General features: G+C 51.6%; 5 protein-coding genes across 5 annotated transcripts; 3 read left to right on the top strand and 2 right to left on the bottom strand.

Annotated features, from left to right (window-relative positions):
* Window positions 1–649: 649 nt before the first annotated feature.
* T069G_04044 (uncharacterized protein) lies at window positions 650–2,168 on the top strand (the record flags this gene model as incomplete). The annotated part of the gene is made up of 3 exons (XM_056171254.1): window positions 650–1,004; window positions 1,058–1,240; window positions 1,306–2,168. The coding sequence occupies 3 exons, from the start codon at window positions 650–652 to the stop codon at window positions 2,166–2,168; spliced, it is 1,401 nt and encodes a 466-aa protein (XP_056032146.1).
* Window positions 2,169–2,721: 553 nt separating this feature from the next.
* T069G_04045 (uncharacterized protein) lies at window positions 2,722–5,106 on the top strand (the record flags this gene model as incomplete). The annotated part of the gene is made up of 1 exon (XM_056171255.1): window positions 2,722–5,106. The coding sequence occupies one exon, from the start codon at window positions 2,722–2,724 to the stop codon at window positions 5,104–5,106; it is 2,385 nt and encodes a 794-aa protein (XP_056032147.1).
* A 1,018-nt stretch (window positions 5,107–6,124) lies between these two features.
* On the bottom strand, window positions 6,125–8,302 carry T069G_04046 (protein phosphatase 2C domain-containing protein; the record flags this gene model as incomplete). The annotated part of the gene is made up of 7 exons (XM_056171256.1): window positions 6,125–6,462; window positions 6,545–6,805; window positions 6,904–7,110; window positions 7,178–7,262; window positions 7,321–7,394; window positions 7,561–7,867; window positions 8,267–8,302. The coding sequence occupies 7 exons, from the start codon at window positions 8,300–8,302 to the stop codon at window positions 6,125–6,127; spliced, it is 1,308 nt and encodes a 435-aa protein (XP_056032148.1).
* Window positions 8,303–9,549: 1,247 nt separating this feature from the next.
* T069G_04047 (uncharacterized protein) lies at window positions 9,550–12,276 on the bottom strand (the record flags this gene model as incomplete). Its single annotated transcript, XM_056171257.1, has 1 exon — window positions 9,550–12,276. The coding sequence occupies one exon, from the start codon at window positions 12,274–12,276 to the stop codon at window positions 9,550–9,552; it is 2,727 nt and encodes a 908-aa protein (XP_056032149.1).
* Window positions 12,277–13,359: 1,083 nt separating this feature from the next.
* On the top strand, window positions 13,360–14,476 carry T069G_04048 (lysine methyltransferase domain-containing protein; the record flags this gene model as incomplete). Its single annotated transcript, XM_056171258.1, has 3 exons — window positions 13,360–13,604; window positions 13,748–13,915; window positions 14,113–14,476. 3 exons carry the CDS (start codon window positions 13,360–13,362, stop codon window positions 14,474–14,476), a joined length of 777 nt encoding a protein of 258 aa, XP_056032150.1.
* Between the last annotated feature and the right edge of the window lie 378 nt (window positions 14,477–14,854).

The following is a 14,854-nucleotide window of genomic DNA, read 5'->3' on the forward strand; positions in this document are numbered from 1 at the left end:
ACAGGCAGAACGCAGCTCTGTGGCATTTTAGCTCATCCAACTAAGACTAACGATGCCTTCGATCACACGCGAGTACAGCAAGAAGACGCAACATGTTGAGAGATTTCCCCTAGCTATGCCCCGTACCTCAGCAGTATTATGTACGAGTAATTATAGATGGCATGATGCATGTACACATTAACACCAGACGGCACTAGTGCTGCAACTGCATCTCCCTTTCCTCCCCACTTGCGGGTCATTTATTACTTCCTAGTCGCCGCTGTTAGTGACCGCAAGCAGTAAAACCTGCTTCATTCAGCTGTCTGGTGTTTAATCTCCTTTTACTTCTCGTGGAGCGTTGCTGGTTCTTTGTGCTGGAGACTTCTTTCCTCCTTGGCTCCTCTATTTCTTTCTCTATACTCTTTTCATAATACACCTTTTATAATACGTTTAAGTGTGAAGATACTTGTTGGAGACTACATCGTGACCCTCCCCTTGCATGCAAGTCGATGACGTGAATCCAAAGCGCTCTGCCGATCCGACTTCGACCCGACCCGACCCATACTCAGCTCTTTGACCCAGAGCCTCGTTGCCGTATTCCTTGTCCAGTTTTGCAGCTCTAAACCACCAGAGCGAGCTCCCTCATGACTTGTTGACGACGGTGAACAAGATGCACGGCTCCCGCCGCGCTGCGAGTTTGCAGCCCAGCGATTACGATCACGAAATCACAATTACGGATGACGAGGAGGCTGCCTCGCTACAGGCCACAAGCTCTGAGGGCGGAGGCCTTTTCCCCACAAACACTTCGACGCGCTTGCTTTCAGATCGGGGAGCAGAGACGGAGGAAGAACAAGGGCAGCCGTCAGAACAAGGCGAAAGGGCGCAAGGAGATCCGAGTCATCTGCAGCCGATTGCATCCAAGGGCAAAGATGGCGGAGCTTCAATCTACAAGTCAAACACATTAGAGACTGCCAAAAGCCTTGAGCCCCCGCGTTCTAGTACAAGACCATCGATTGAGATTCATCGTAGGTTTCATACTTTGCCTTTCGCCATGGAACAAGCTAACTCTTAAAACCAGCTCCAAGCGGCGACATCATTTCGCCACGTACCTCGAACTGGGACAACCGCTCAAGACCAAGGTCGAGAGAACAACGAGAGACTGCCATAGACATTCTCTATGAGAATGAAAGAGGAGGGTTTTTCTGTGGCGTTGGCCTCTTTGCCAGCGCAGCTCTCGGCGGACTTGATCCCACCCCCTGGAGTGAGTAGAATCGCAGAAGAACATGGTTTGGACAAGACTCACATTCTGACTAACTCTTCCGCTAGCCAATGCATACCACAACCCATCCCCCACAAACATTCATACTGCGCAGGTTCCCGATCCTTCATGGGAGTGGGCATGGCCTGAATGGCGCGTCAACAAGCAAGATGATATGGATGAAGACGGCTGGGAATATTCTTTTGCCTTTCAGAAATGCTTCTCATGGCATGGACCTAAGTGGTGGAACTCGTTTGTCAGGAGGCGTGCCTGGATCCGTCAGAGGGCGAGGAAGCGACCCGAAGATGGCTCAACCGAAAATATGCTTGCCGGAGTCGACTATTTTCACATCCGCCCTGCATCCGTTATCAGTCCGCGATCCCAGAGCAGTCGAGCCAGTAGCAGGGCTCCAAGCAGAGCCCCAAGCAGGATTAGTATGACACAGGCATCGACTGCAGAGGAGCGGGAGCGACCAGATATCGAGGATATAGAAACCCTTCTTCAGGTTCTCCGCTCTGCCAGGATTGATCGAGAGAGGAGAGAAGCCGTCGAGAACTATATCGCACATGCAATCGATCTCTCAGAGCTACAGAATGAGATGCACGAAATTATGTCTCTGTTCATATTCCAGCAATCGCGCAGGCAGTTGTTATCATACTTGATGCAGATACACGAAGAGACTGAAAAGGCGTGGGAAGAGGACAAGAGTCTGGAGTTGAAGCATCGCAGAGAGGCCCTCGACGCGGCTGCAAAACATGCTGAAGAAGAGGTTTGCAAGCTGGCTTACTGGAGCGACGTGAAGCAGATGGCTGAGAGCGGAGAGCTGCGAGATGTGAAAGGCGCTGATAAGGAATTGGGAGCAGATCCCTGGCAAGGTCTGGACAAGAGTGCTCCAGAGCCTCCCAGAAACGGCAAAAAGCCAGAGCACTGAGCCTCGGCTTGCCTCCGGAGGAGTTATACGGGTTTGCGCATATACCCCTTGTGTTTGAAAAAAGAAAGGACTTGATTGAGCTATAATTTGAAAGCCATGGATTGAGAGATGATACTGGGCTCTTGGAACTGGCGTTGTATATGGGAGGAGAGCCGGAGGGACTAAACTATTGAGTTTCATTTACGCATTTACTTGCATGAGAGCGCAGCATCTGGCGATTGGGTTCGAAATTGGTGCAGCAGCATCTGAGAGTTTGATTTTGATAGTCGAATAATGAAAATAAATATTTGTGAATCGAATGTTGAGATGCTTTTTGGTGCATTTTTCTCATAAACGAGCCATGACTCCAGGTTAAGTGACTGTACTGTAGACATTGAGTGTTAGAGCAAGTGGCACGTGACAGCCACCTAAAAAGTGCAGAGGCAAAAAGAAACACTGGAAAATCCTTATCGGTTCTTATCGGCAGTGCAATTCAATTCCAACCCTCATGGTCATGGCCCATCTGCCTCCTTCTGCCATCATATAAAGCAACAACATGCGCACCTCATGACCAATGTTCCAAGGGATCAAGTCGATTTGGAGGACTCGGTCCCAATTTATCCGCACGCCAGCATCTCGTCCACCTCATCTGCTTCCATGGCGCACCGCAGCGTCTCTTCCGCTGACGCTGGCCGCGGCCCAGCGATGTGCATCTTCAGCCGTCTCGACGAATGAATCGGCCTCTGTTGGATCGCAAGATGCTCTCGAAGAAGCTGGGACGAGTCCTTCCGCTACTACAGCCTCGCCTGTAAAGCCAATACGCCTAAACAATGCTCGGAATCGCATGTTCAGACAAGCATTTCAAGATAATAGCGAGGCTCGGAAGGAAGACGTAGAGCGGAAGCTCACTTCGCCATATGTCCCAACTGTGAGGGACTATCCGTCAGCACATGCGGCCGAGGAGAGCAAGGTTCACGCGCTGCAGGTGGCGAGGGTGCAGACTGCGTTTGACGTGATATGGCGGCATTTTGGTCAGGCCACGCCGGACTGGTCTGAGACGTTTAATCTACTCAAGAGGATGATGACCAAGAGAAGCGAGCCGTCAAGCATGGCGGCTATGAGGATCGTTTTGCCCAAGTCGTGGAAGCTGGAGCTGGAGAGCAAGAAGATTGAGTTTGTGGATTCTACGACGGGGTTGCTTGCGAAGCTGCGAGTTTCATCGGATCATCAGGACCCTTCTGCGATTATCTTGCGCGGAAAGAGCTCGGTGTTAGCGAATGCGGCGGAGGAATTGGTGGCTGCGTGTAAGGATGTTGAGGTGTATAGACTGGGAGAAGTTGCGGCGTTTGGCTACGAAGAGAAGCGCCTGTGGCCTGCCATCGAGGATGCAGCGGATGGAGGGTCGTTTATTCCCGAGGACAAGCTCGATAACATTTGGGTGCATCAAGAACATCAGACTTACTGGATCGATACGCCTTACGAGCAGACTCCGAAGCCGGAACAATGGACAGTGGAGAATCTGGACTTGTACATTACGATACTTGTCTGTGGCCGCCTGCGTCCACATCTCGCCCTGCGTTACTATGTAAGGCCAGAAAAAGACGGCACTTTTGTCGATACGGATGGCATCAGGATCAAGCTCATCATGGATGCCCTCACGGACGACGGCGCCAGGGCCTGCATCACACCGTCAATTCTAAAGATGGCCATGTCATTCATGGCTCACAAGGGAGGCCATCGAGCCGATGCAGATCGACTGCTGACTTTGGCGGAGGAATGGGGTATTCCCTTGGACACAGAAGTCTTCAACATCATGCTTGAAGGCTACGTTACCAAGCGTGACGTTTCTTTTTTCCACTGGCTTCTTCGAAAGATGGAACAGCGCTATTTCCAACCCAATGCTCGAACGTGGCTGCTGTTCCTCGAACTTGTCGAAAAGGAGATTGAAAGGAGGCAGATCATTGTGGCCATGTACGACTTGGGGCTATTCCAGGACCCGGCCACCCGCAGAGGAATCGCGAGGATCATGGCCACGCACGACGCCTACGTTGCGTTCAGGTCAGGGAAACGGCTCGACGCTTTCATGGCGGAGCAAAAGTCGCGATATGGCGATGACTGGTTCACGGCGGACGCCATGAACAGCATCTTGACAGAATTCTTCCGGTTCCACGAACGGGACAATCGCCGCTATGAGGAATTTCGGAGCCTCATTGAGAAGCAGTCTGAAGATGGCCGCAAGATTGGCACCGATACTATCAACCTAGTTCTAGAAAAGTGCCTTGCGTACAAGGACTGGGATACCGCCATTTGGGCGCTCACTAAGCTGCACGAGTCGGGGTGCGAGGCAGATGCTTTGACGTACCAGTATGTGATTCGGCTGGCTATTAGGATGCAGCTGCCGCATGCTCTCGGCGTGGCCGTTTTCTACGCTGCGTTAGAGTATAAGCTGAGGGATCTCACGCGTGTGATTCTTCGTCGACACCTTGTTGACCACGTCAAGGATATGTTTTGGCTACGACATAAACCAAAGCTGCTGTCGAAGGAAATGGGACGTCTCCTCATGAATCAAAAGGCACAGGGGATGTCTAGAGTTGTCTCTCGCGTGGAATGGGCCATTAATCACGTTTGTAAGGGGTACAAGCCGGCGAAACCCCTCGTCGAACTACTTGATGTGGCTCAGCGGACCAAGGATTGGCCGCTGATTCTACGGCATAGATATCCTCAGTCTTTCCAGTACGAGGGTGCCGATGCCCCGACGGACGATCTGGCGATTAGGATGGAGAGTGAGGTAGCTGGGGGTAAACCGATGAATGTGCATTTGAACTGGCATTTCGATCCAAAGACTATGGTGCAGAGGTGGAACGAGGAGAGGGAGAAGAAGTCCCAGGAATGGCTTGACCGGAATAGAAGGAGACCTAGCGACGAGCAAAAGGCGCCTTCGTCGAAAGGAAATGCTTGATGAGCCGAGAAGGGAGATGATGAACTTGTACAGGATTGGGAAAGGTGGCATGGAACGATATGATATGATATGAGACGAGCTGCTGCCTTTTTTTTTTCGACTGTTTTTTGTATGAATATTACATTGTATACTAGCATATACCAGGATCTCGTGTATAACATGTGTAGATATAATACCACCCCAAGAAAGAGCCTCTACGCCATCTACCCACCCATTCGTGTACGTGCCTTCCCCCCCAAAACCACCATGTTAACGATTCACCAAGCTCTCTTAAATCGGCATACCTGCAATCCTAGAGGGTTCATTTCATAAAGCGACCTGGAATCCCGAACAGGAAGTGTTCTCCGGAATCAGATATCCGCCAATCCGGAACAAAGGCGATGCACGTAGACAGCGAAACGAGACGGAAAGGCCAGCTCCGGGAGTTGTCCAGAATGCGACGAACCTGCGGCTCCTTATTTCGGTAAAAAGAAAGAAAGTAGTCAAGTCACCCAGGTTTTTGTAAAAAGGACATGTTGTTGGACAAGGTTGGTTGGGTATCAGAGTGATGATAATAATGGGGGTTCTGGAGCAATGACAAAGTAGAAGAAAAAGTAAGAAAAAACAAAGAAAAAGATAAGTAAAAAAAAAGACGAGGCGGAAAGCGATCAAAGATCCGAGTGGCGGGTTCTTCCTCTGCCAAAGACGTGGGGGAAAACTGAGGCGTCAAAGAGAACCATGATGCTGCAAGAGACCCAACTCTCCTTGATCCAAATATTATACCACCGGTACACCGAATATCAACAACGATAGAAGAAACCGTGTAACAAGGAACACACTCAATGTCTAACCACCCCTAACCCTCTGAGCCTCTTTCCACCACGTCCCTGAAAAACCTCCCCTCCCTTATCCTTGCTAAAGATACCCTCGCGCCTGGGTTTGAGTAGCAGCCAAAAAAGAATTATGTCACACATACACGCCGACAACAACACTAGGACGGGCTTCAAGGCGGGCTGCCTGAACAAGGCGAGAGGACCACCTAATCCTTCTTACTCTCCTCAGGTGCCTTTTCGTCTTGCTTCTTCTCCGCCTCAACCGCAGGCTTGGAATCTGACTCTGACTTGGCCTCTGGCTCTTCCTTGGCATCGGGCTTGGCGGAGCCCTTGGACACCTGGCTCGCAAGGTCCTTGTCCTCGTCAGCATTATCAAACATCTCCGTATCGTCAGAGCCGGTCAGGACTTCTGTGCCGTCACCCAGGAAGATGATGCGACCACGGGATCCGGCGAGGTTGAACTTGCCGCCGCTCTCGGCGTCGACGTCGTAACCACTGTCGCTATCTTCGTAGTTGTGATGGACTCCGGGACCGCGGAACTCGGCTGGTAGCAACATGTATGGTCAGTCTTCACGGCTCCGCGTCTATCTCTGATTGTGAGAATTTGGGGAATGGCTCGCTCGTACCATATTCCGGGGGGGCACAAGGGCCATCTCCGTTGGCCACTCTCTTGGCAATCTCGTCATACCACTGCTCCTTGGTCTTGCCGTGCAAGAAACCGATGATGACCATGGTCATGTTGTCGCAGCCGACACCGCCCGTTTCGGAGTTTGACGCCAGGCAGTTGTCCATCATGTTTTCGCAGATCTTGTCAAGGTCTTGCTTGGCAGCAATTCCTCGTCGCACGAACTCGACGACGGCCTGGGACGATTGGCAGTCCCAGATACCTAAGAGAAAGAAAAAAGTCGGTCAGCAAAACGTTTCTTCATGTATATAACCAAATAGACTTCATGCTCCCTCCCAAGATTGGCCGAATCCCACTCACCATCACAAGCAATTACCAGGAACTCATCCTCTTCTGTGAGGTCATGCTCCTCGACATCGGGGAAGGCGGTAACAATCTGGTTTTCAGGAGAGAGCTCGGCGCTCTTCTTGAACTCGAAGTCGCCAATGGCACGCGACAGTGCCAGGTTGCCGTTGACACGACCAAAGTCGACAAAGCCGCCAGCGGCTGTGATTCGGCTCTTCTCCGCTGTAAACCACGAGGGCACGCAATCAGTATTGTCAATCTTAAATACTGATTGAGTGGATGAACAAACTTTCAAGCTGAGGCTTGTGGTCGTTGGATAGGGGCTTAGCCCGTCCCTTGATACCGAGCACACCTCGAGAATCACCAGCGTTTGCCTGTGCAGATAATATTAATTCGGGCCCGCCTCAATCATTGTGACTTGTGCAGACATACGACATATAGCTTGTTTCCAGCAATCAAGGAAACGCAGGCAGTACAACCGGAGACTTCCTCCTCGTATTTGGGGTCTGTAGACGACAAAAACACCACATCGTTAGTATAAAATCCGGCTTCATGAGGGATAATTGCAGAAGGTGCGCCGAGGAAATTGGCGGAACGTTTGCGCAAGTCATTTGACGCCACTTCCTCTTTGGCGCACGCAAACAAAGGATATAGAGCAATCACGCTGCGTACCGTTGAGAATGGCCCGATCCGTGGCAAGGAAACCGTCCTTGAGGCCCTGAGCATAATCACCGGTTTTGAAACTATCTTGCTTAAAAACAATTTTGTGAATGTTTTCGCCTGCGAATAACGCGACTTTGTCTCCTCCATGTCCGTCGAAGACTCCGAAAAAGGACAGTCTGTCGGGGTGCGTCTTGGTGTCGTTGTCAGGTGGGGTTAGATTCAGCTCAGCCGTGTGGGCATCCTCCATGCTGATGCGCCAGCCTTGCATGGCCGACACGCCGTAGAGGAGTCGGTCATCCTCGCCCTTTTCGGAAGTCTAGATGGTGATGAAGAGAAAGCTGTTAGCAATTGTGAGGGTCACTCGAGATAGAGAGACGGTGGGTAAGGCCTGGGGGAGTGAAAGGCCACGAGTAGGATAGTGTGGGAAGCTGTGAGCGGCGGGGTTATGCGTGGGCTGGACGTCGATCTTGTTTGAACATCCCATGGCGGGACACACGAGGCCGAGGCAGAGGCAAGGTAGAAATCAAAGTGGCACGAGGCCGCGCAAGTATTGTTTGATATTGAACGTGGGGGATTGATGTTGTGTCGCGGGATGCCAGGAGCCAAGCGGCAGAACAGCTCAAGGGCGATGGCAGGCAGTTTGGCGCGCCCGGGATCAAGCGAAATGCAGAAACAGCAGGCATTTCACAAGCAGCATCGCAGCTCAAACACGCACCTTTTCGACAACGGGCTCCGAGAGGGTTTGGCCCATGGCTGCAGCGTCTCACGAGGGCCAGAAAGGGATCGAGTGCAACGGGAAGGAAAACGTCGACGAGATGCGAAGCGACTCGACAAGATGGCGGCTGTAGGCGAGAGAGGCAAGGGCGGGAGACCTCGGGAGGGGCCGTAGGCTGTTGGATCTCAGGACGCGGAGCGTGTAGAAAAAAACACCGAACGTCAGGCGGATGGAGGATTGTGTGGTGGTGGTTTGGTTTGTGATGCCAGCAGAGCGCAAAATCGGCTTCGCAGGAAGCGGGGTACCACGATACATCAGCCAGGCCAACGCCACACTTTTTTTTTCTTTGTGCTGTGAACGGGCTTCCCGAGTGCCCTCTTTTTCGCAGGTGTTTGATTTTTTTTTTTCTCCGCAGGCGCTGCAGCTGGGCGCTACGGCGGTTCGCTCCAGCAGAGGCTCGTCCGCTACTGGTTCCCTTCGGCCCTCGCTAGGCAGCAGATAGTGATAGGCAGATAGGCAGATGTGGCGAAGCTGCTGCATGCGTGCTAGCAGCACCTCTTTCAAGCCACTACCTGGACCAAACAAGACAAAGGTAATCTGTAGGTAGTCTCAAGATGCCTGTGCGTACATACAGTAGCTCGCAAGAGGCTTTCTTTTCTGCTCCATTTTCTTTAGTGATGCGGAGCTTTTTCTATTTTATGTTTAGTTTAGCTCGGGCAGGCCTGGGGCAGCGGAGAAATCCCAGAGGGCCTAGAGCACGAGCACAAGCATTGACTGGTTTTGCCGTTTGTTGATCAGAGTTGCAGCTTTGAATTGACTGACAGCCCCGCGATCCCGTGGGCAGGTTGGTTGCAGCCCCTCCATGCGCCAAGCGATTGATCCTGCTGGAAATGTCCTGGTACCGCGCGGCTGCTATTGCAAAGGCAAGGTACATCTTCGGCACTTGACTGCCTCTATTTTAGGCATATGGAAGCTGGGTACCTTATCCAACAACATCCAGCCACGGTTACGGCAACAAAACAAGCTTGAATCATCAATGACATCAACAAAGTGCAATAGACTTCACACGCGAACACAATCGTCATTTCAAAAAATCTCATGTGATACGTAGATACGTAATTCATTAGGCGAGTTGCATCTAATTTTCCCAAACGAAGAAAAAAAGGAAAAAGCATAAGGAAAAAAATCTAATAATAACCTCCATATGGTATCCCAACATACTCTTAATGACAGTATAAAGAGAAAAATAAACACAAAATCAAACGAAAAAGTTATCATCTTTTTTATATAAACGCCAGGAAGCTCCTCTCCGATCTCTCAGCCGCCAACTCCTCTGTCTTCAAAGTCGTCGACCTTGCCTTTGCCAATGCTTCCCGCTCCCCGAACACAGATGAGCTGCCATTGCTTAGCACACTCGTCGACCGCATCGGCCGTATTGTGCTCTTCCGCTCGTCTTCACCCCATTTGCTAGGGGACATGAGCTCAAGACTGCGCCTCTCCTCCGGCTGCCCCAGGTTGTTCTTCGAATTCGTTCTGGATGGGAGGAAGGGCGTCTCGTCTACGAGCTCTAGATATGCCACGCTTGGGTCCCTTCGTCCGATGACTCGCCAGTTCTCTTGGGACCCGAATGACGGCTCTGTGCGGAAGCTCTTGGCCCCGTTCACAGAGTCTCCTTCTTTCCAGGAGGAGCCGCGGCGACTGAGCCATGTTTGGCTTGGAAGTCGTGCTTGACTTGGCTGCTTTATCTCCGAGGCGCTTTCTGCTGCTTCGCCTGCTTCGCCTGCTTCGCCTGCTTCGCCTGCTTCTTTTGAAATGGCAAGAGGCTTCCTGGCCGTCTCTTTTGCTCGGCTGACTAGGCTGGGGTCGAATGGCTCTTGAATAAGGGCGAGATCCGTTGGTAATGCAGCAGAGCTCGATGTAATGGTTGAATAGGCTGGAGAGGTAGCTCGCTGGCCCGATTTATGTTGTGCCACAGGGGGCATGGGTTGGATATTGGCCAAGTCATCGAACGAAGGCAGAGTCAGATCCAATCCGCTCCTGAATGCACTCTCCCCCGCCTCTGAAAGAAAGCCAGATGTGGGTAAGTATGGCTGAGCGACTTCAGGTAGGGTCGTGTCGGACTGCCGGCTGTCTGATGACTTGTGGCTTCTTTCACCAACTGTTGCCCTCTCCACAGTAAACCAGGAGCCGTGATCTTCATCATCTCCCAGAAGGCTAGCACTCCCTGTGGCAGACCGAGCTCCCGAGGCCATCGGATATGATGGACCACGCATGGCCAATCCACCGCCCAATTTGCCTGATGCTAATGACTTCAATGATACTCGTGATGCAACTCTTGCAAAGATACCGTCGCCTTTCTTAAATAGTCGTGTACCGGACCTTAGGGGACGAAGGGGGCGAACCCTCCCCCCAACACGGTACCCGTCGCCTTTGTGATACAGCTGAGGGCTGTTAGACTTATTAGAACGAATAGCGTCCTCTGCATGGTAGATTGTTTCAACGTCTGAGTCGTTGTTGCGTACAGTAAATAGTATTGGGTCCGAGATCTTGGGCCGATGTTTTCTTGCCGACAGATAGGTGCGACGGTCCCGTCGCCTTCGCATGAGGCATACGAGCATCATGATGGCGAAAGTAATAAAAAGAACTGGTAGGATAGTTGCAAGGAGAACATCAGTAGCGCTTAGATGATGATGGTGGGAGTCCTCGGAGGCCGGCGTTGTAGGCTTGGAGGACGATGCCGTTCTCGTCGGCTCCGAGAGTGAGAGAAAATCGGCATGAGCAACTTGCGTCTCTGTAAGGCCAGTACTCTTCGAAATGGCTGTGATGGACAAATTGAATTTTCCCGTCACCGTCTTGGGGACATTGCCCGACATCTTGAACCCTTTTACTTGAAGCCAACTCTCTTGTGGTTCGACATCAACTTTGAGCTCGATATCATTTGGATCGCGGAACTGCGAGGACAGGTCTAGGCTAAATTCACTTCCAGGCTGAACTTTGACGTCCCCGAGGTTTGACTGAAATAATCCCGACGCCACATCGACTTGAACCAAAACGTTGAGCGTGTCGGCAAAAGAGTCATGAATGACGACTGTAAAATTTGTAGAATGGTCATCGCCTCCCGGAGTTCCCTCTAGAAGAAGCGTTGAATGATCAAGAGTTAGCCAGGATGGCATATTCTCGACTGACACGTTGAGGGAACCTGACCGGATGGTCTTGCTGTCCAACTGGATACCCTTTGCCAAACCATCGTAGCTCGCTTTGGACCCTCTTGTAGCATTTAGAAGAACGACTGGGTCATCTGCAGAGAGTTTGTGACTTCCCACTACTATGGCGAAAGAAAGACACGTTCCCGAGAAGCCGACGATGTCAGACGCAACGAGATTAAAATCGAATGTCTGTGGAGGCTGGACCAACGTCTCGAAATCCGGAGTCCTGCCAGAAAAGGTCATCGTTTTGTCATCGAACCTGATCCATGCCGGCAAAGGAGTGTTATCGTTGGTTGATGCGTAGTAGTTGAGATTCTCCCCCGCGCCAAATGTATTCGGATCAAAGGTATAGTGGAATTCGGTCGATGGATAGGATAATATGGAAGATGGAGCTGAGAATTGGCCGAAATTATCCATTTGCTGCGAGATTGGGACTTGTATAGACGGCGGTGGGTTGCGTGAGATGACAAGCGTAGCATTCATGAAAGCCGAGCCAGTTTTGTCCGTCGCAATGAGATCAAACTGCTGGCCTACAACCTCGCCTGGAGGGACATCCTCGTCCTTTGGCGTCCCGTAAAGGCGTAGGTTCTCGCTCTCGATTGATAACCACTTGGGATGCTCTCCTAGAGAGTACGTCATACTGAAGTCGGATCGAAATGTGTTTGGAGATAATGAATATGAGAAGAGCTCATTTGGCCTGGCGACTGGAGGAAGTTGCGCATTGAATGGGAACGAGACTGTAGGCTCAGCCCACACGGCCTCTATCAAGCCCAAGGCTGAAAGAGCCGCGAGGAGTGAAGCCATTGTATCAAGGTGTTGCGCTATGCAGCGCTAGATAGCTTCAAGGACAGAACACAAAAGAGCCATGCGGTAGACACCCAAGAGCTTCAACTGAGAGAATACGTTTTAGAGGAGGCAAAGTCTAAGAGGAAAAGATGGAATAGATGAGAGGGGAAGAGTGTCAAAGTCGTAAACTACATAGGAAGAGACAGCATAATGTGCCATATTGAGTCTATCGGGTGGATGGCTGGGTATAAACCCTTCATTCCACCACTTGGTCCTCGAAGCCATCATGCGCCTGAGATGCCAATAAATGCCGAGGGAATCATGACAGCGCACCAGTCAGTCCATTACGGTGAGAGGCGAAATGTTTCAGAAAATGGGAGGGCTTCAGCAGGCCCAGCATCGCCAGAGAGCTGGTTAAAGAGGCTGTGGCATTCCTGAGCCCGACATGCCCCGCGCGGGCAGTGAGACATGGGATGCCACTCGGAAGAATGGCGACTCGAACTATTTGTGGTTTGAGAATGAATGGGGAGAGGTGAGACAAGAGGCGGGGGGGTTAATCGGCACTTTAGCAGAAGGAGACGCGCAGCGCGAATCCTCCCTTGAATATGAGGCCTCTGATTCTACATGAGAGCTTAGAGGGAGCTTTGGTGAGCTCAGCTGTCGTTGAAGCGCTGGACCCACTGTCAGAGTGTATGTGCAAATAAGCTTCAGGCCATGTAACGGCGCTGTAGATGATCGATCAAGACGTCAATCAATATCCTTGTAACATGAAAGCAGGGGCGATATCAGTTCACGATTCATCTCGAGTCGCCATGGCCGATTGTGGCAGGTGAGAGGCATGACAGGCGACCCGGAACAATTGAGGGTCTAGCCTTCGGAATCAGCTTCGTGACCAGGAAAAACATCAACTTTACTCCGTAGGGCCATCGCAGATAAGGCAAGCACTATCAGAAAAAAGAGGGACGAGCAGCTGCGGGGGAACACGATTACAGTATTGACTTGACGACATTTCACTTCAACTTCATCCCGTCAAACCTCTTCTCTTCTCCATCGAATACCTACTCTACAACCGGCAGAGCTCTCACAGATATACAGACAGACATGGACACTCGCAGTTCATCGCCAGACCTGGACCCCGTGGCGGGCATCACGGAGGACATGGTGTCGCTGCCCACATACAAAAAGGCGGGCGACGCAAGCATCGACTTCGACGGACTGCTGCCACAGTCGATCAAGCTCCACGAGGATGTGCGAACAGGCTGCGGAGGCCAGACGTGGCCTGCAGGCATGGTGCTGGGGAAGCACATGCTGCGCTATCACAGAAGCAAACTAGAGACTGCGCGAATGTGAGAATTTTTCGCTCCTTGATCCTTGATATTCGCTCCAGTTCTGTGCATTTTCGCTGGGTTAGCACCCTCATGCAAGCAACTTTTTCTGCAGGTAGCAAACACGGAATGAATGGATGCTGACTCAGTTTCTTCTCATGCAGACTGGAATTGGGCGCCGGCGGTGGACTGGTCGGATTGGCTGTGGCGGCTGGCTGCGAGCTCCAGGCGCCACTCATCTTAACCGACCAGGATGTGATGCTGGAGCTGATGAAGCATAACATTCAGCTGAACAAGCTCGATGGTAAGGCTACGGCCTCAATATTGGATTGGTACGTTGTGACTTTTGCTGCACATTGGCACATGTAATTCCCACCGGTGTGTTTTGGCGTACCCACCAAGCACCGCTGCCTGCACGGGGACTTGTTCTTGGCGGTACTACGTTGCTTGCCAATACTTCCAAGTGGCGTGTTCTCGATCTTGCAAGCCAAGTTTGACTGATCAAAACGCAATGTGTGCAAATTTCCAGGGGCGAGCCATTACCGGAAGCCGTCGTGGCGTGCAAACCGGATGTTATACTGGCGGCAGAGTGCGTCTACTTTGAGCCGGCCTTTCCGTTGCTGATGCAGACGCTCAAGGATCTGTTTGAGCTCAACGAAAACGCCGTGGTGTATTTTTGCTTCAAGAAGAGGAGACGAGCGGACATGCAGTTTGTCAAGGCCGCCAAGAAGGCGTTTGTGGTCGAGGAGATTTTCGACGAGGACAGGCCAGTGTTTCAGCGAGAGTCACTCTTCCTTTTTACTTTTAGAAAGCGGGCGACAGGTGGCACCACCTCGAGCAAGAAAAACGGCACAGCAGCCAACCATGCTGACCAAATACAAATCCAAAGTTGATGACACACAACAACGGACGGCCGTTTTCCTTGTGATTGGACCTGACTCCTCTTTTTTCCTTCCGCGTTGCTGCAGGGCGTTGAGAAGACGAAACCTGTCGGCTGTTGCACCAACACGGTCCAGCAAAGCAAAAAGAGACGGGAGGGAGCCTGCATGCACTTCCGCCAAACACTGTCAAGCGAGCCTGGAATGGCATATTGCTAGTACGAGCATCACAGCATTGGTGCGGGGGATTATGCCGTGGTACGGTTACAGCTGCTGAGCGAAATTAACGATTGGCGCAGGCTCGATCTCGCCCAGGTTCATCTTGCCAGCTCAGACATGCTGGGGATGGCGAGCCGAGCAGTGGGAAAAGAGGCAAAGCGCTAGCATACCCGA

The sequence above is a fragment of the Trichoderma breve genome, chromosome 2 (assembly GCF_028502605.1).
Source record: "Trichoderma breve strain T069 chromosome 2, whole genome shotgun sequence".
NCBI lineage: Eukaryota > Fungi > Ascomycota > Sordariomycetes > Hypocreales > Hypocreaceae > Trichoderma > Trichoderma breve.